This window comes from Pseudophryne corroboree, chromosome 4 (assembly GCF_028390025.1).
Source record: "Pseudophryne corroboree isolate aPseCor3 chromosome 4, aPseCor3.hap2, whole genome shotgun sequence".
NCBI lineage: Eukaryota > Metazoa > Chordata > Amphibia > Anura > Myobatrachidae > Pseudophryne > Pseudophryne corroboree.
Window position 1 is genome coordinate 94977380 of NC_086447.1, and position 20427 is coordinate 94997806.

Consider the following 20427-nt stretch of genomic DNA (forward strand, 5'->3'; position numbering starts at 1 on the left):
TAGGGAGACATTGCGGCTTATAGTGTACATGCCTACATGGCATTGGCCTCACCTCCTCCACATCTCACAATAGGCCCCTGAACATTTTCAGACCTAGGCCCATGAGGTCGTTATTCCGGCCCTGTATAAATGCCAGACTAGAGCAGATGCTTTATCTAATATGCAGTTACAGGTTGCTGTGATTTAAAACTTGTTTTTTTAGGGTTTTCCTTTAAACATAAATTTTTTTATATTTTACACCACGCAATAGTATAGCGCACTCTGCACAAGACTTAACCATTACAAATCATTATGAGGGGATTGCATAACGTTCCTAATAAATGAAAGATGCCATTTTCTTGATCTATTTCAACTTACAAAATGGCTGCCTCCACTTCAGTGAGCTTAAAACAAAAAAAAATTAATCATTGCTGCATGGTTTATACAGGTTTTTCCATATTTACTGCACATCTCTACAAACATCCGTCTGTATGAATGATGCACTCATAATTAATATATATTTGTTTTAAAAATACTTTCCATACATAATTTAAATTAAAAATATATTTTCTTTTACAAGTGTAACAGTTTCGTATCTTTGATAAATTAATTCTTGCATCCATGGGAGGAGAACACAGTCATGAAAAGCAGAAATAGAAATGCAGTGAATTACCACCACAGCTGTATAAAAGCGACATCCCAGTTTTGAATACGATTGGTTAAAGCAACATCCCAGCTTGGAACCTTATTGGTTAAATGGCTATTCTACACGGCTCTCTTGTGCTACAGAAACTGGCGGCTGTGGGGTAACCAGGATGTCTACACAGGCAGACGCCATTGGTAAGTTAGTAGCCAGACCAGCAGGTGGCGTTCAGCGTATGACAGGAGAAGATCGAGGTATATGGTGGTTACGTCTCCATGAAGCAAGGTGGTCACTTCAGATGACAATGAGGGTTGAGCGACGAGTTCGCAACCTGATAAAAATATATATAAAATAAAAGAAGTGTGGTTATATTAATATATACTGTGTACATATAATCACACTGGATAAAATAATGTGGAAAGACAAGTGGTAGAAGTTCAACGACGCAGGGGACGGGAACATGCTGGCAGATGGCGACACTAAAACTATTGGATGATCATTGTAAATGTCTGAGGTATTGATACAATGTGAATTTGTTGATATATTGTTTTTTTTAGGTGGAACAATGGGTCGTACACGTGATGTGACATTGCAATCACGGGTCGCACACGGGAATTGTACACGGGTCCTTCCCGGGTGCCACCTGCCATGAGACCCCTTTCAGACTGGCAACGTGTCCTGGCAATATGCCAGGTCGGGTTGCTGTCAGGGGCAGGAGAAGAGGCGGTGCCTGCATCATCTCTCTAATGTGCTGGGATAAGCTAACCTTTGGCCAGGCCTAGCCTAGTGTAAAACTATGACCGTCTGTGAATCTACATCTGTTGTGAAACTACAAGTCCCAGCATGCCCTACTACAGTTTTGTTATTAGGGAATGCTAAAACTGACAGGGCATGCTGGGATGTGTAGTTTCATAACAGCTGGCGAGCCACAGGTTGGCCAGGCCTGCTCTAAGGAGCGGGAAGCAAAGAACCTGACCATAGAGATTAAAGCATATGGCACCACCTATAGGATGCTAGTAGAAATTGCACTTTTCATCCATTGCTCACACAAACGAGGCAGCCATTTTGTTCCCTAAACCAATCTTCTATGAGAATGCAACCTATTCTTTTCAGCCCAGTGATGTTCCTGGTGAATTGATAGGTTGAAGTTTGAAGGTTAAAATAGCAGTTCTTTGTGAGACGATAGGCCACATTCCTATTGAATATTGGTTTAGCCAACAAAATGCTAAATGGCTGCCTCCATTGTGTGTTGGTCATGGATGACTAAAAGGGAAGAGAAATATATACGAAATCTTTGTTGCCACTGACTGTTTGTTACCTCATCACGTCGAGTGCAAGCTCTGTTTCTTTTCTGGTGTCTTCTGTGATTGGGTAGAAGATCAGGATGATTAATCCTATGATGATGAGGACACCTGGCACTGCTCCAATCAGCACGCGGAGCGTCAGCACCACCTGGTAAGACTGCTTACATGCCGCGCTGCTGTAACCAGCAAATCTGTGGTGTGCAAAAAGAGAAACCACACTTTTCGGTAAACAAAGTCCCTGCAGATGAGCTGGAGATAAATGACCACAGAAGCATATACCAGTTCAATGACTTACTCCAGGCTCATGGTGGAAATTCCTAGCGCGATCCCAGCAGACAGCTTTGTGAAGAAGACAAATGAGGAGTAAAAAATGGCCTCCAGTCCCTTCGCATGAGGATTTGTTAGACGGAAATCGTCCACGACATCAGGAAGCATGGACCTTGGGAGAATAAAGAAGATGACAAATCATCCCAAGCAAGGCCAAAATAAATATTTTTGCTCTATTATGTTCGGTGCATTGTACATGCGCTGGACCCATACTGCACATGTGCAGTGCGGGTCCTGTGTCGTCGGACGCAATAAGTCTGCAGACGTAAGGTGATTGATAGTCTGCAGGTGTTTGGGGGCAGTGAGGGGGAGGTGATGGCTTCCGTTTCCCAAAACAGAGACATGTCGCCTCCGTTTTGAGGGAGTGCCGAGGCCAGGATCTCCTTCCGATGGAGACTTCCTGGCGTCGGTGATGGAGCGGCAGCGTATGCGTAACCTATGTGTTACTCAGCCGGCCGATGTTGTTGCAGGTGATCCAATGCTGCGTCGAGGATTACACATCAGGAGAAGTCTACCTGACGCCTCCTGCTACATTACCATATGCTAGCATTGTGTGTGATAAAACTGCCCACACACAGTGAAAGCAGCCATTTTGTGCCTCAATGATGCCACTTAGAGTTAGATCGACAATGTCTGGGTTGACGGTCAATAGGTCGATACCATCTGGTCGAATACATTAGGTCGACAGGCACAAAAGGTCGACATGACAATGGTCAACGTAAATTATCAACTTTTTTTTTTTTGGGGGGGGGGGGGATTTCCCAACATTTTGCTTGATTTACTGTCCACAGGGATATTTATTGGGAATATTAACCTTGCCCAATGCGTGGCGAGTGTACACATTTGTACTGATGGTGGTCACATAACATGGAGTCTACAAGATTTGGCCTAAAACACCCTCAAAACTTGGTTGACCTTTGTCATGTCGACTTTTTCACCTGGTTTACCTTTTATACCTGTCGGCCTTAACCATCTGTTGTACCTATCAACCTAATGCATATCGATCAAATGTTGTCAAGCTATTGACTGTCTACCTAGACATTGTACATTTTTTATACCACATCGGCTGGATACTGGTTTACAAAATGGCTGCCTCTACCAATTGCAGGTGATGCGTGGTATTTTATTTGGAGGAGATATGTATGGTATGTAGTGTCCTTCATAAACTTCACACAGCTTGGAGAAGCTACATCAACAACCCCAATCTGAAGTCAGTTTACATTAAGGCTCATTTCCAGACAGGCAGACATTTTTGTGATACACCTATATTATTGTTGAGCTCCTGAGTTTGGGGGACAAGATGAGTCACCTGTAAGCCTGTGAAGGCTTGATGAGGTCTGCTAAGAGCAGTTGGGTGGATCATGTGAGTTTCAATTGTTGCATCTTTACATCAACATGCAAAAACAAGATTTTATTTTGTGGGACCAAATTATTGAAATTAGATAAAGGACCGGAAGGGGCACATTTAGAGGGTGTTCCGTATTCTGCACGAAGATGCTCACAATGTTCTCCCCACAAAGGACCTGAATTTACTTCCAACTCCGAGTATTCTGAAACTGGGCCTCATCCTATACTTATAACAAGATCAAGGTTGCCCCTTTGCTGTTAATCTTTTTATGAAAAGCGCTATCGGGGGTATTATAATGGGTGCTGGGTGCATGCGCCACCTTCCTAAGTATCACACAGAAGACAGCGCTTCTAGCAGGAGGCATGTGGTGGTGCTGTACATGGGCCCCAAAGTGCATTAATACCTCCAATGGTTGTAAAGTAGACTTTGAGGTAACATTTAGTCCGTATGTTCAGGGGGATCTACCAAACTGGGCACATTGGGCGAGTCCGGGAAAGCCTATGTTATTACCGGGTAGGAGAGTTGGGAGAGAAGACATATAACCATGCCCTGCATCGTCAGAGGAGCTGCACAGCTTTTCCAGTGCAATAACGGTGCATTGTTTATTATGGGTGGTCTTCAGTTTGCCGGCGGCCAGGCTCCCGACGACCAGCATACCGGCGCTGGAATCCCGACATCTTTTCTCCCTCTTGGGGGTCCATGACCCCCCTGGAGGGAGAATAGATAGCGTGGCGAGCGCGACGAGCCCGCAAGGGGCTCATTTACGCTCACCCAGCTGTCGGTATGCCAGCGCCGGTATGCTGGCCGCCGGGAGCCCGACCGCCGGCATAACATACTACACCCGTTTATTATACCTGCTGAGTATAAAGGTGCTTAAAGCAGCAATGTGCTTGGCAGGCCAGTAGAGAGCCTGGCTGGGCCCAGGTACTTTTCAGGAGGCGTGGCCTAATAACAGGAGGAGCAGCCATGTGCCCTTAGAAAATAATACAGATTTTATTTTATTATTATTTTAAGCACCCCCTGGCCACACTGCAGCCTAGCGCACACAGCGGCATGTGCTGGGATGAAGAGAAGGGCTGCTGCAGCTGCTGCTACCAAGTAAGGAGGGGGGGGGGGGGGGGGGGACCTGGGACCCTCCTTCAGACCTGGGCCCGGGTAATTAGTTCCTCACCCCACGGCACCACTGGTGCTCAGGGGAAGCAATGCTGCTACACCATAATTAGCACATCCCCAAATATGACTGGCATACTGTCTCAATGTCAATACAATCACCAGAACTGGTTAATAAGAGCAGAAAAATACCATTCCTGTAAGAGGATATCTGTAATGAAGGGCATGGGCCATGGTCAGGCAGACTGTGCCGAGACCTGCTCCTATTACTATTACTGGAAAACATGGTTTGTGCACAGCTACGGCACGGGGCCGTGATCCCAAGTCAGAGCATCCATATAATCATCCGAGTCCTTAGCGCGTACATTTATATGATCACTGGAGAGAGATGTTACAGGAGGAAATGGGATTGGGATTTATGTCTCTTTATTTCTCTCAGCGAGCCCTCATTACAGGCATGGAAGAGGTACTTACTACCATACTACACAGGACACTGACCATGGTAAGAGCAGAGAGGCAGCGATGCTGAATCCCGATGTCACAGCAACCACATACGCTATAATGAGGTTTGGGATGGTCACCAGCATGACCGCAAACGGGATCATCCACTGCAATGGAAAAGGGGAAAGACAGCGTAATACTGATGATTATCTCACCGAAGTAACACTCCTCCAGCATGACGTATAGAGGCAACTGCTCTCTACTGTGACACTGCTCCAATATGACATACATGAGCATCAATTCTTCTAGGTACACTTGCACACAGTTTTTGAAGGAACTCCGCAGGGAGGTTGTTCCAAACATCTTGGATAACTAACCACAGATCTTCTGTGGATGTAGGCTTGCTCAAATCCTTCTGCCTCTCCATGTAATCCCAGACAGACTCGATGATGTTGAGATCAGGGCTCTGTGGTGGCCATATCATCACTTCCAGGACTCCTTGTTCTTCTTTACGCTGAAGATAGTTCTTAATTAGTGATGAGCGGGTTCGGTTTTACTCGGTTTTACTCGGTTCTCAAAACGGCATCTTATTGGCTCACGGATGTCACGTGTTTTGGATAGCCAATAAGATGCCGTTTTGAGAACAGAGTAAAACCGAGTAAAACCGAACCTCGCTCATCACTATTCTTAATGACATTGGCTGTATGGTTGGTGTCGTTGTCCTGCTGCAGAATAAATTTGGAGCCAATCAAACACCTCCCTGATGGTACTGCAGGATGGATAGCTACCTGCCTGTATTTCTCAGTGAAACACAAAGAAACAGGCAACATTGAACACTGTAGACGCAGTGGTCGGCCAAGGAAACTTGGTGCATCTGATCAAAGACACATGATGCTTACTTCTCTTCAAAATTGGAAGAAGTCCAGCAGTGCCATCAGCTCAGAACTGGCAGAAACTAGTGGGACCAGGTACACCCATCAACTGTTTGGAGAATTCTGGACAAAAGTGGTCTTCTAGGAAGAATTGTGGCCAAAAAGCCATACCTTTGATGTGGAAACAAGGCCAAGAGACTCAACTATGCATGTCAACATAGGAACTGGGGTGCAGAAAAATGGCCGCAGGTGCTCTGGACGGGATGTAGTTATGTGACCAGCTGTCAGCAGATCACCAGTTACAATACCTCCCCCTACATCCCGCACCTTTGTAATCCCGACAGTCGGCATGCCGACTAGCAGGGACTATTCCCACTCGTGGGTGTCCACAACACCCATAGAGTGAGAATAGAACCTCTGGTGAGCACAGTTCCCCACAGATCTCACGGCATGGCGAGCGCAGTGAGCCCGCAAGTGGCTTAATGCGCTCGCCCGCCCTCCCGCCGGCATTCCACTGCCGGGATCCTGACGGAGGTATGGTGACCGCCGGCCACGTATACCCAACCCCTCTGGACTGATGAGTCAAAATTTTAAATATTTGGCTGTAACAGAAGGCAGTTTGTTCGCTGAAGGGCTGGAGAGCGGTACAATGATGAGTGTCTGCAGGCAACAATGAAGCATGGTCAAGGTTTATTGCAAGTCTGGGCTGCATTTCAGCAAATGGAGTTGAGAATTTGCTCAGGATTAATGGTGTCCTCAATGCCGAGAAATACAGGCAGGTACTTATCCATCGTGCAGTACCATCAGGAATGCGTCTGATTGGCTCCAAATGTATTCTGCAGCAGGACAACGACCTCAACAGCCAATGTCATTAAGAACTATCTTCAGCATAAAGAAGAACGAGGAGTCCTGGAAGTGGCGCTATAGCCCCCACAGAGCCCTGATCTCAGCATCACCGAGTCTATCTGGAATTACATAAAGAGACTGAAGGATTTGAGCAAGCCTACATCCACAGAAGATCTGTGGTTAGTTCTCCAAGATGTTTGGAACAACCTCCCTGCCGAGTTCCTTCAAAAATGTGTGCAAGTGTACCTAGAAGAATTGATGCAGTTTTGAAGACAAAGGTTGGTCATGCCAAATATTGATTTGATTTAGAGTCCTCTTCTGTTTATTCACTTTGCATTTTGTTAATTGATAAAAATAAACTAATAACATTTCTATTTTTTAAAGCATTCTTACTTTGCAGCATTTTTTCCACACCTGTCTAAAACTTTTGAATATTACTTTGTATATGCAATTGCTCCCTACAGTGACACTCCTCTAACATGATGTAAATGTCACTGATCCCTACTGTGACACTCCTCAAACATAACTTATACAGTATATCACCGTTCCCTACTGTTACACTCCTCTAACAAAACATAGATATTACTGCTCCCTATGGTGACACTCTTCTAAGATGATGTAAATGTCACTTCTCCCTACTGTGACACTCTGACACAGAGGCAGAACTACCGCCAGTGCAACCAGTGCGTTGCACTGGGGCCCGCCTCTGTCCAGGGGCCCAAAGCATGTAATGAGTCAAACTGACTCATTACATGCCACTGTGTGCTGCGGGCAACCGCTGCCCGCAGCACACAGCCGCCCGGAGAGAGAGGAGAGGAGCGCAGCAGTACAGGGGGAAGGAGGAGGAGGGAGGTGGAGGAGGGAGCCGCAGCAGCGCTTTGTTACTGGTGGAGGCGCTGCTGCTGCTGTCCCTCTGCTTCAATATAGGCTGTCTTCCGCTGCTGTGAAGCGCATCCCAGCATTCACAGCAGCGGAGAACAGCCTATAGTGAAGCAGAGGGACAGCAGCAGCAGCGCCTCCACCAATAACACAGCGCTGCTGCGGCTCCCTCCTCCACCTCCCTCCTCCTCCTTCTCTCCTGCCCGGAATCTCTGCCAGAAGCTGCACCGAGGAGCATGAGCCAGTGGAGAGGGTAAGTATAATTTTCTTTCTTTCTTTCTTTCTTTCTTTCTTTCTCTTTCTTCATGTGCAAAAAGGGGGACTGTCTGCCGTAATGTGTAAAAAAGGGGGAATCTGCCTGACGTAATGTGTAAAAAAGGGGACGCTGTCTGCCGCAATGTGTAAAAAGGGGGAATCTGCCTGCCGTAATGTGTAAAAAGGGGACGCTGTCTGCCGCAATGTGTAAAAAGGGGGAATCTGCCTGCCGTAATGTGTAACAAGGGCACGCTGTCTGCCGTAATGTGTAAAAAGGGGACGCTGTCTGCCGTTATGTGTAAAAAGGGGGAAACTGCTGTAATGTGTAAAAAGGGGGACGCTGTCTGCTGTAATGTGTAAAAAGGGGAATCTGTCCGCCGTAAGGTGTAAAAGGGTCTCTACCTGGTGTAGTGGTGCTACTGTGCGGCATGATTTGAGCAGGTCCCCCTCACCAGATCCTCTCCAGGGGTGAGGGGGTGGACTTGGATAGGATGGGGGGGGGGGGGCAAAGCAGTTTGTCGCACCGGGGCCCACCGCTCGCTAGTTCCGCCACTGCTCTGACATGACGTAAATGACATTACTCCCTACTCTTACACCCCCTAAGATAAAGTCAGTATTACTGCTCCCTACTGTGACACCCCTGTAACAATATGTATAAAGCAGTACACCCCACAGTGGAGCCCCTCTAACATGACATGTAAATGTAAGGTGACTCTCCTATTACATGATTAAATGTGACATCAATTCTGGTTAAAGCAATGGATCGTTATGTGGACACTAATTACCTAGAACGCATGGGGCCGTTAAGCATGGCCATTGTAGCTGTAAGACTTAAAGCAGTAATCACATGGGGGAAAAAAAGATAAATCACTGTGGTAGGACATGAATGCTGCTACTAAACATTTTCCTTTTTTTCCAGGCTGATATTACTATTTCATATTTTGCATTTTCCACCGTGTTATTTGACTACTATGACAACCACAGTCACATGGCACTTGGTCTAGTGAGCAGAGGCACTTCGCAATGCGTAACAGGCTGAGTCAATGTATATATGCAAAGTTCACATCATGTTTTGTCATCCATGACCCAGTAATCAGGGATGGCTCTGCAGCCGGTAATCAGGGATGCTCGGCAGCCAGTAAAAAGGGATGGCTCGGCAGCCGGTAATCAGGGATGGCTATGCAGCTAGTAATCAGTAATGGCTCTGCAGCCAGTAATCAGGAATGGCTCTGCAGCCAGTAATCAGAGATGGCTCTGCAGCCAGTAATCGGGAATGGCTCTGCAGTCAGTAATCAGGGATGGCTCTGCAGCCAGTAATCAGGAATGGCTCTGCAGCCAGTAATCGGGAATGGCTCTGCAATCGGCGGCCGGTAATCAGGGATGGCTCGGCGGCCGGTAATCAGGGATGGCTCTGCGGCCGGTAATCAGGGATGGGTCGGCAGCCAGTAATCAGGGATGGCTCTGCAGCCAGTAATCAGGGATGGCTCGGCAGCCAGTAATCAGGGATGGCTCGGCAGCCAGTAATCAGGGATGGCTCGGCAGCCAGTAATCAGGGATGGCTCGGCAGCCAGTAATCAGGGATGGCTCTGCAGCCAGTAATCAGCGATGGCTCGGCGGCCAGTAATCAGGGATGGCTCGGCGGCCGGTAATCAGGGATGGCTCGGCGGCCGGTAATCAGGAATGGTTCTGCGGCCGGTAATCAGGAATGGCTCGGCGGCCGGTAATCAGGAATGGCTCGGCGGCCGGTAATCAGGGATGGCTCGGCGGCCGGTAATCAGGGATGGCTCGGCAGCCAGTAATCAGGGATGGCTCTGCAGCCAGTAATCAGGGATGGCTCGGCAGTCAGTAATCAGGAGTGGCTCGGCAGCCAGTAATCAGGGGTGGCTCTGCAGCCGGTAATCAGGGGTGGCTCTGCAGCCGGTAATCAGAGATGGCTCGGCGGCCGGTAATCAGGGATGGCTCTGCAGCCAGTAATCAGGGATGGCTCGGCAGCCGGTAATCAGGGATGGTTCTGTAGCCTGTAATCAGGGATGGCTCTGCAGCCAGTAATCAGGGATGCTCGGCAGCCAGTAATCAGGGATGGCTCGGCGGCCGGTAATCAGGAATGGCTCGGCGGCCGGTAATCAGGAATGGCTCGGCGGCCGGTAATCAGGGATGGCTCTGCAGCCGGTAATCAGGGATGGCTCTGCAGCCGGTAATCAGGGATGGCTCGGCAGCCGGTAATCAGGGATGGCTCGGCAGCCAGTAATCAGGGATGGCTCTGCAGCCAGTAATCAGGAATGGCTCGGCAGCCAGTAATCAGGGATGGCTCTGCGGCCAGTAATCAGTGGTGGCTCTGCGGCCAGTAATCAGAGATGGCTCGGCGGCCGGTAATCAGGGATGGCTCTGCAGCCAGTAATCAGGGATGGCTCTGCAGCCAGTAATCAGGGATGGCTCGGCAGCCGGTAATCAGGGATGGTTCTGTAGCCTGTAATCAGGGATGGCTCGGCAGTCAGTAATCAGGAATGGCTCTGCAGCCAGTAATCAGGGATGGCTCTAATCCCAGTAATCAGAGATGGCTCTGCAGCCAGTAATCAGGGATGGCTCTGCAGCCAGTAATCAGAGATGGCTCGGCAGCCAGTAATCAGGGATGGCTCTGCATCTAATATAGATAATATGAATTTCAGGAAGAGCTACCAGGGGATCACAGAGTAAACAGAACTCACCGAAATCCCAAACGCTGCAATCTTCTTGCCGAATCTTTGCAGGAACCACTGCCAGAACGGAATGCTCAGCACAGCGGAGATCTGGAGAAAGTCAAGGGGCCTTATTACAAAGTTATGGCATTACAACCTGCTCTATGCTACCAGTAAATGGGTAGGAATATGTACACGGGTGGGATAGGAAATCAGAGGAGCAAAAAGCACATGTAAGCCTGGCCCCTAAAGCTTAGCTTAACATACCCGGCACATGTCACATGAAAGCTCCGTTACTGATTAAGATATCATAAATGATGAACCTTATACTAGAACCAGGGCAAATTCTGGACCTCTATTACATTTTTGCTGTGAAAGTATATACAGTAAGTGGGCAATGGTGAGATGTAGCAAACCTATGAGAGTGATAAAGTGGAGAAGTTGCCCATAGCAACCAATCAGCATCTGCCATTTATCTGGCACAGCCTGTAAAATGACAGAAGCTGATTGGTTGGCACTTTACCTTTCTCAAAGCTTTGATACATGTGCAGTAAAGCATGCTTGGGATAGACATAAGAATATACTTACAAAGAACTAAGGATCAAGTAGGGTTGAGGTTTCCAAAAGGTAAAAAATGGTCAGGCTAGGGGCTAGATGCATCATTGTACCAGCCAATCAGCTCCTAACTGCCATATCACAGGCTGTGTTCGAAAAATGGCAGTTAGAAGCTGATTAGATGGTACTTTTTTACGTTCCATTTTATCACTTTTCAAGCGATGATGCATCTGGCCCTAGATATGGGCCAAATGGTTCTTATCTTCCGGCATATTCTACATTCAAAAGGGAACTTGGAGAGCCACATCCAGCCTGCCACCCCCGGCTGATAGATAGAACCAGAGCTTAAAGTTGCCCTGGAGAGGTGGTGGAACTAATTTTCCCAGCCACCTACCCCTCCCCCCCCCCCCCCTTCCTCTCCCATTATGTAGAGCCAGGGCCAGTGCTAAGGTCTCTGGCACACCACTTTAAACTATAAGTTTGTGCCCTACCTCCCATACTTTATAGAGGGATCGTGTGCGCCCAAGGCACACGTTGCACAAAAGGGGTGTGGTCTCACAAGAAAGGGGTGTTGTCACACAATAGTACCCCCAATTCAAATTACGCCACACAGTAGCACAATCTTATTCACATTACATTGCACATAGTGACCCTGATTCATATTACACCACATAGTAGTGCCCCTTATTCATGTTACGTTACTCAGTGCTCCTTATTCAAGTTATGCTACTCAGTAGTACCCTTATACACGTCTTGCCACACAGTAGTGCCCCTTATACACAATGACCTCAGTAGTACCCTTTATACACAATTACCTCAGATGTAGTGCACTTATACATAATGCCCACAGTACTAATGTTTATACACATAATGCCCACAATAGTAGATTCCCTTACACATATTGCCCACAGTAGTGTCGCTTATACACATAATGCCCACAGAAGTGCCACTTATACACATAATTTCCACAGTAGTGCCCCTTATACACATCTCTGCCTCTGTCACTCCAACAGCTCACCGCCCATATTCATCGAGCAGCTCCATGCCCTGTGTCTCTCCTGCTGCTTCCCCGCCTCTCTGTGTCTCTTCAGCCCCCTCTCACCTTGTCTTCAGCATGCACAGAGCCTGCTCCTCTTCCTGGCTCTTCTTCACTTCAGCAGCAGTAATAGAATGACATGACATACGCCATGCCGTAAAAGGAAGCCGCTGGGACCTGAGGAGGGGGCGAACGCCGTCCAACAGACACAGAGTGTGTAAGTACCAGGAGGGGGGGGTCGCAGGTGGATGAGAACCATGGGGCCGCCAGGACCTGAGGAAGTTAGAGGTGGCTGCAGCTCATCAGTGACACTATAGCGCCACATGCATAACCTACTGATGTGGGTGGTGGGGTGGGCTTTTCTTTTGGAATTACTGTGTAGGACCATGGCGGAGGTGGAACTAGTTCCACTTACCATTACAGGCGATGGAACTTAGTTCCTTATCCCCCCCCCCCCCTCCTTTTAACCCCTGGATAGGACAGTGCTGCATTAAGCAGAGACATGGCTACCTCAAATACATGTATATGGCACTGGACATGGATACACAACAACACAAATAACTATTTTTCCTTTTGAGCCATGAACAGTAATGATATTCTCCCACTTACCAGAATGGTCAGTACGAGGTTCTGGAAGTGGTCACGCAGTTCGGCTGCAGCGTGGGTGCAAAATAAGACAAAGTTGCTCTGTTGAAGCTGATAAATTAGAAGGAAAAGTTAAACTGTGAATGTAGCCAGCAGTAACCACAATCTTATAGGGTGTACGGTCATCAGCCGGGTTGGGCCTTATTACATCATCCAGATTATTAGTATTGAACACATGGATCCCTCCAAATGTGGCCTAATAATCATTATAAGCTCCATAATTAGTGACATTCTGTCCTGAGGAAGATATTGGTGCTCTGGAAAGTATGCCTTGAAAAATGGATTGTTAGTTTGAATGTATAGTTTTCTTAGCTTGTGAGATTTGAGGGGCTTACTGATCTGGGAAGATCTCAGAGGTGCTTACTGATCTGGGGAGATCTCGGAGGTGCTTACTGATCTGGGGAGATCTCAAAGGTGCTTACTGATCTGGGAAGATCTCAGAGGTACTAACTGATCTGGGAAGATCTTAGAGGTGCTTACTGATCTGGGAAGATCTCAGAGGTGCTTACTGATCTGGGTAGATCTCAGAGGTGCTTATTGATCTGGGTAGATCTCAGAGGTGCTTACTGACCTGGGGTGATGCACATATATTGGCAAGCTGCTCAATCAGATTGTGATGTCACTCAGGTGCTAAAAGGGAGGGGTAATTATGTGTAAGAAAAAAACAATTTGTGTTCCCTAATGCACACTGAGTGAAAAATAACACTACATAATAATCAGATAATACGGAGATCTTAGTTGCGTATATCTGCAAGATATACGCAACTAAGATCTCCGTATTATCTGATTTTGTAGTATTATTTTTCCTTCAGTGTGCATTAGGGAACACAAATGTTTTTTTCTGACCTGGGGAGATCTCAGAGGTGCTTACTGATCTGGGAAGATCACAGAGGTGTTTACTAATCTGGGGAGATCTCCGAGGTGCTTACTGATCCGGGAAGATCTCAGAGGTGCTTACTGACCTGGGGAGTTCTTGGAGGCAGTAGCGGATCTTGCTACGGGCACACAGGATTTTTGCCCGGGGCGCCGCCTTCCAGAGGGCGCCGGCGCCATCCAGAGGGCGCCGCGCCATGGCAAGATCCACTACTGTTTTTCAGTGTTCCCCGATGCTGTGCGGCGCTGTGAAGGAAACTAGACGGGTTACGCTACACGTCTAGTTTCCCTTCGTGGAGAGGACCTTTGCTGTGCGGTGCGTGATGACGTCATCGCGCACTGCACAGCATTGTGGGACTCGCACATAGACGCTAGGGGTCATAATTGACCTCTAGTGTCTATGCTGTGTTATGGGAGAGACGTCATGACGTCTCTCCCATAGATCCGAGGAGCGGCACCGGCGGAGGTCAGCAGCGGTCGGGAAACAGGAGCGGGGATAGTAAGTATTAATTAAAAAATATATATATATTTTTTTTTTTGTAAGCGGCGCTAATGGGGGCACAACTCTACAGGGGGCACAAATGGGTGCACAACTCTACAGGGGCCGTAACTGACCACGCCCCTGTATGAAGCCACGCCCATATTTTCGCCCGGGGCGCCACAAGAGCTAGAACCGGCCCTGCTTGGAAGTACTTACTGATCTGGGGAGATCTATGAGGTTCTTATTACTCTGGGAAGATCTCAGGGGTTCTTACTGATCTGGGGAGACGTATGAGGTTCTTACTGCTATGTGAAGCTCTTGGAGGATCTTACTGATCTGGGGAGATCTTGGAGGCTCTTACTGATCTGGGAAGATTGCAGTGGTGGTTACTGTGCAAGTAACAATGGGGGTAATTCTGAGTTGATCGCAGCAGCAAGTTTGTTAGCAATTGGACAAAACCATGTGCACTGCAGGTGGCGCAGATATAACATTTGCAGAAAGAGTTAGATTTGGGTGGGTTATTTTGTTTCTGTGCAGGGTAAATACTGGCTGCTTTATTTTTCCACTGCAATTTAGATTTCAGTTTGAATACACCCCACCCAAATCCAACTCTCTCTGTACATGTTACATCTGTCCCCCTGCAGTGCACATGGTTTTGCCCAATTGCTAACAAACTTGCTGCTGCGATCAACTCAGAATTAGCCCCAATAATAGTAACATCTCTTACTAAACTAGAGACATCATAGTGATTACTGACAGGGGCGGATTTAGGGGTGAGGGCGCCCCTAGGCAAAACAGTAATGCCCCCCCGCCTGCATAATTGTATTATTTTCATTGATTGGTTTTTAGCCCTCATTTGATGATAGCTAATTTAATAGAATAATAAAAAAGCCACTATGACTTTTTATTTTAATTACTGTATATATACATATTTATTCCGTAGGGCAGCTTACAGGGGCAGTATGTGCATGTCCTACTCATTTACACTCCATTCAAGATGGCATCTGGTAACAGTACAGTGTAAATATTGTCCAGTTACTGTTACGTTTTGGGTTGACAGTACCAACTTAAGCATGCAAGTGCCGCCACATACAAGTGCCGCCCCTAGGCACGTGCCTCACGTGCCTAATGGGAAATTCGCCACTGATTACTGGAGGTGGAAGAATTTTACGGCACAGAAAAACAAATAATATATTTTGATTGAAATACATTTCAAAATAAGAACTTAGCCACAAACAGACAAGTCTTACAAGACATTACAACAATTAGTGAAGAGACAGCTAATCTGAGGGCTCCTGCAACATTAAGTATTATTTCATTGATACCAGGTGTTTTGCATTATTCAGAAATCATGTGCCTTTACAGATATAAGAAGGGAAATGTAGCTACTGCTCCCTGCAGATTGAACTGTCTATGAGGAAAATACTGTACATGCGGATACAAATCAGGTTTATTGCAATGATGATCATTACTTAGGGCCTAATTCAGATCTTATTGCAGCAGCAAATTTGTTAGCTAATGGGCAAAACCATGGGGGGTAATTCAGACTTGATCGCTGGGCAGCGATTCTTGCAGCCCTGCGATCAGATAGTCGCCACCTACAGGGGGAGTAAATTTTCGCTGTGCAAGTGTGCGATTGCATGTGTAGCATAACTGTACAAACTGATCTTGTGCAGTCTCTGCGCAGCCCAGGACTTACTCAGCCGCTGCGATCACATCAGCCTGTCCAGGACCGGAACTGACGTCAGGAAACCTCCCTACACACGCTTGGACACGCCTGCGTTTTTCCAAACACTCCCTGAAAACGGTCAGTTGCCACCCACAAACGCCCTCTTCCTGTCAATCTCCTTGCGAACGCCCGTGCGAATGGATCCCTCGCACAAACCCGTCGCTGACCGGCGATCCGCTTTGCAGCTGTCCGTCGCTCCTGCGCATTGCGGTGCATACGCATGTGCAGTTCAGATCTGATCACCCGCTGTGCGAAAATGCACAGCTATGATCATTTCTGAATTACCCCCTATGTGCACTGCAGGTGTGGTAGATATAACATGTGCAGAGAGAGTTAGATTTTGGTGGGTTATACTGTTTCTGTGCAGGGTAAATACTGGCTGCTTTATTTTTACACTGAAATTTAGATTTCAGTTTGAACACACCCCACCCAAATCTAACTCTCTCTGCACATGTTATATCTGCCTCCCTGCAGTGCACATGGGGGGTAATTCCAAGTTGATCGCAGCAGGAAATTTTTTAGCAGTTGGGCAAAACCATGTGCACTGCAGGGGAGGCAGATATAACATTTGCAGAGAGAGTTAGATTTGGGTGGGTTATTTTGTTTCTGTGCAGGGTAAATACTGGCTGCTTTATTTTTACACTGCAATTTAGATTGCATATTGAACTCACCACACCCAAATCTAACACTCTCTGCACATGTTATATCTGCCTCCCCTGCAGTGCACATGGTTTTGCCCAACTGCTAAAAAATTTCCTGCTGCGATCGACTTGGAATTACCCCCATGGTTTTGCCCATTAGCTAACAAATTTGCTGCTGCGATCAGATCTGAATTAGGCCCTTAATTCAGTAGTTCCCAAAAAATGTTTGAATCACGGCACCCTAGAGTATCAGAGATTGTTTTTACGGTACTGTCTTGTTGAGAAATTCAGAAAATATATTAAATTAAGTAAAATTTGTTTGTCATCCTTGGGTTCAGTTATGTGGTGAGGGACAGGATTTGCTTCTCTTTTGTCCACATACTATATGACTGGAAGCCACAAGTTTTGGTTTTGCCTATTACATTGACAATAAATAATTGGTTCTGGACCACCAACCCAGGACACCCCTTCAACAGGCCCCAAGGCACCCAGTTTAAGAACCACTGACTAAACTCACAACTGCCTTCATTCTGAGGGAACATTGAAGCGTTGGGTATGGTATTCCGGCAGCCGGGATCCCGGCCGCCAGAATGCCGGCATGGGGACGAGCGCAATGAAGCTCGCCACAGGTTCTGTTCCCACTCTATGGGTGTCGTGGACACCCACGAGTGGAAATAGCTCCTGTTAGCCGGGATTCCGGCATCGGCACTGTCAGTGGTCGGGATTCCAGCGTCGGTATCCTGACTGCCGCCAATGTAACTGCATCCCATATGAAAGGGATATGAACCTGCTGTTTATTCTCATTATACACTGCTGAAATCTGGAAACCTGTCAGTAAATCTGGCAAACTGTCGGTAAAACATTGCTGACACAATACACACAAATAATTATACTTGGAAAATGATGGCTTTGAGGGTTCACCCTTTATGCTTTGCGGTAGGTGTGCCTGTTTCTATGAAGGGAGGTTACCAAGTACTACAGTAGCAACCTGCACGTTGGGGGTCATTCAGACCTGATCGCACGCTAGCTTTTTTTGCAGCGCTGCGATCAGGTCAGAACTGCGCATGTGTATGCACCGCAAAGCGCAGGCTCGTCGCATGGGTACAAAGCGGATCGTTGCTGTGCGATGGGTTTTATGAAGAATCCATTCGCACGGGCGTTCGCAAGGTGATTTACAGGAAGAAGGCGTTTATGGGTGGCAACTGACCATTTTCTGGGATTGTTTGCAAAAACGCAGGCGTGTCCAAGCGTTTGCAGGGCGGGTGTCTGACGTCAATTCCAGCCCCGGACAGGCTGAAGTGATCGCAGCGGCTGAGTAAGTTCTGGGCAACTCAGAAACTACACAAAGTTTAGTTGTACCGCTCGGCTGCACATGCGATCGTACACTTGCACAGCTAAAGTACACTCCCCTGTATCTGATCGCAGGACTGCAAAAAAAATGCTTGCGAGCGGTCAGGTCTGAATTAGGCCCATTGGGGGTCATTCTGACCTGTTCGCTCGCTGCTTTTTATCGCAGCCGAGTGAACGGGTACCCACTGCGCATGCGCCGTAGTGCGCCGGCGCATGCCAGACGGCCGAAGGCCGTAGCTGGGCTGCGATGGCCTCTGCCTGATTGACAGGCAGAGGCGGTCGCTGAGCGGAGGGGGTGGAACGACGGCGTTTGGCCGCCGTTTCGTGGGCGATGTCCAGCCAACGCAGGCCTGGCCAGACCATGCCCGGAGCGGCCTGCAGCGGTTGCGTGACGTCATACGCAGCCGCTGCGGGCCGGGGAGCGGCGAGTAGCTCCCGGCCAGCACGCTAAAGCTGCGCTGGTCGGGAGCTACTCTTGAAGTGCAAAGGCATCGCCGCTGTGCGATGCCTTTGCACTTCTACAGGGGGGACGGACGCACCGACATGCGGGGCGGACTAGCCCTGTGCTGGGCGTCCCCCCGCATGTCAGTGTGAATGATCGTAGCTGTGCTATATTTAGCACAGCTACGATCATCTCGGAATGAGGGCCCTTATTGGGTGTTATGCCACAAAGTTATTCTATTTTGAAACACAAAAATAATTTCAGATACATGATGCAGCTTCTGTGGGCATAAAAGATCATTTTGTATATTGTAGGTATTATATATTAATTATTTAACAGAACAATTAACTGTGAATAGCGGTCAAACCCCCCCAAATACAGTGCATCGGGAAAGTATTCACATCGCTTCACTTTTTCCACATTTTGTTATGTTATAGCCTTATTCCAAAATGGAATAAATTCATTTTTTCACTCAAAATTCTACACACAATACCCCATAACACAATACTTTGTTTATGCACCTTTGGCAGCAATTACAGCCTCAAGTGTTATTGAATATGATGCCACAAGCTTGGCACACCTATCTTTGGACAGTTTCGCCCATTCCTCTTTGCAACACATCTCAAGCTCTATCAGGTTGGATGGGAAGCGTCGGTGCACAGCCATTTTCAGATCTCTCCAGAGATGTTCAATCAGATTCAAGTCTGGGCTCTGGCTGGGCCACTCAAGGACATTCACAGAGTTGTCCTAAAGCCACTCCTTTGATATCTTGGCTGTGTGCTTAGGGTCGTTGTCCTGCTGAAAGATGAACCGTTACCCCAGTCTGAGGTCAAGAGCACGTTGGAGCAGGTTTTCATCCAGGATGTCTCTGTACATTGCTGCATTCATCTTTCCCTCTATCCTGACTAGTCTCCCAGTTCCTGCCGCTGAAAAACATCCCCACTGCATGATGCTGCCACCACCTTGCTTCACTGTAGGGATGGTATTGGCCTGGTGATGAGCGGTGCCTGGTTTCCTCCAAACATGACGCCTGGAATTCACACCAAAGAGTTCAATCTTTGTCTCATCAGACCATAGAATTTTGTTTCTCATGGTCTGAGAGTCCTTCAGGTGCATTTTCGCAAACTCCAGGCGGGCTGCCATGTGCTTTTTACTAAGGAGTGGCTTCCATCTGGCCACTCTACCATACAGGCCTGGTTGGTGGATTGCTGCAGAGATGGTTGTCCTTCTGGAAGGATCTCCTCTCTCCATAGAGGAATGCTATAGCTCTGACAGAGTAACCATCGGGTTCTTGGTCACCTCCCTGACTAGTGCCCTTCTCCCCTGATTGCTCAGTTTAGACGACTGGACAGCTCTAGGAAGAGTCCTGGCGGTACTGAATTTTTTCCATTTACGGGTGATGGAGGCCACTGTGCTCATTGGGACCTTCAAAGCAGCAGATATTTTTCTGTACCCTTCCCACAGATGTGTGCCTCGAGACAATCCTGTCTTGGAGGTCTACAGACAAGTCCTTTGACTTCATGCTTGGTTTGTGCTCAGGTATGCACTGTCAAGTATGGGACCTTATATAGACAGGTGTGTGCCTTTCCAAATCATGACCAATCAACTGAATTTACCACAGGTGGACTCCAACTAAGCTGTAGGAACATCTCAAGGATGATCAGTGGAAACAGGATGCACCTTAGGTCAATTTTGAAATTCATGGCAAAGGCTGTGAATACTTATGTACCTGTGATTTTTTACTTTATTATTTTGAATAAATTTGCAAACATCTCCAAAAAACTTTTTTCAAGTTGTCATTATGGGGTATTGTGTACAGAATTTTGAGTGAAAAAATTAATTTATTCCATTTTGGAATAAGGCTGTAACATAACAAAATGTGGAAAAAGTGAAGCGCTGTGAATACTTTCCGGATGCACTGTACAGTAAACTTCCAATTCCAATTAGATGAACCTTGGGCAGTCTAGGAAAGTAGAAATAAATACAGTGTAATGCG

At 47.4% G+C, this 20427-nt stretch overlaps 1 protein-coding gene across 1 annotated transcript in view; it reads right to left on the bottom strand.

Moving 5' to 3' along the window:
- Window positions 1-93: 93 nt before the first annotated feature.
- Window positions 94-20427, bottom strand: part of MFSD2B (MFSD2 lysolipid transporter B, sphingolipid) — a 72050-nt gene continuing 51716 nt past the window's right edge. The window contains exons 9-14 of the mRNA XM_063915291.1: window positions 12880-12966; window positions 10710-10790; window positions 5210-5319; window positions 2222-2365; window positions 1941-2117; window positions 94-953 (exon numbers count right to left, since the gene is read on the bottom strand). Coding sequence (XP_063771361.1) covers window positions 917-953; window positions 1941-2117; window positions 2222-2365; window positions 5210-5319; window positions 10710-10790; window positions 12880-12966 — 636 coding nt within the window. The 3' untranslated portion in view covers window positions 94-916. The remainder of the gene's footprint in view (window positions 954-1940; window positions 2118-2221; window positions 2366-5209; window positions 5320-10709; window positions 10791-12879; window positions 12967-20427) is intronic.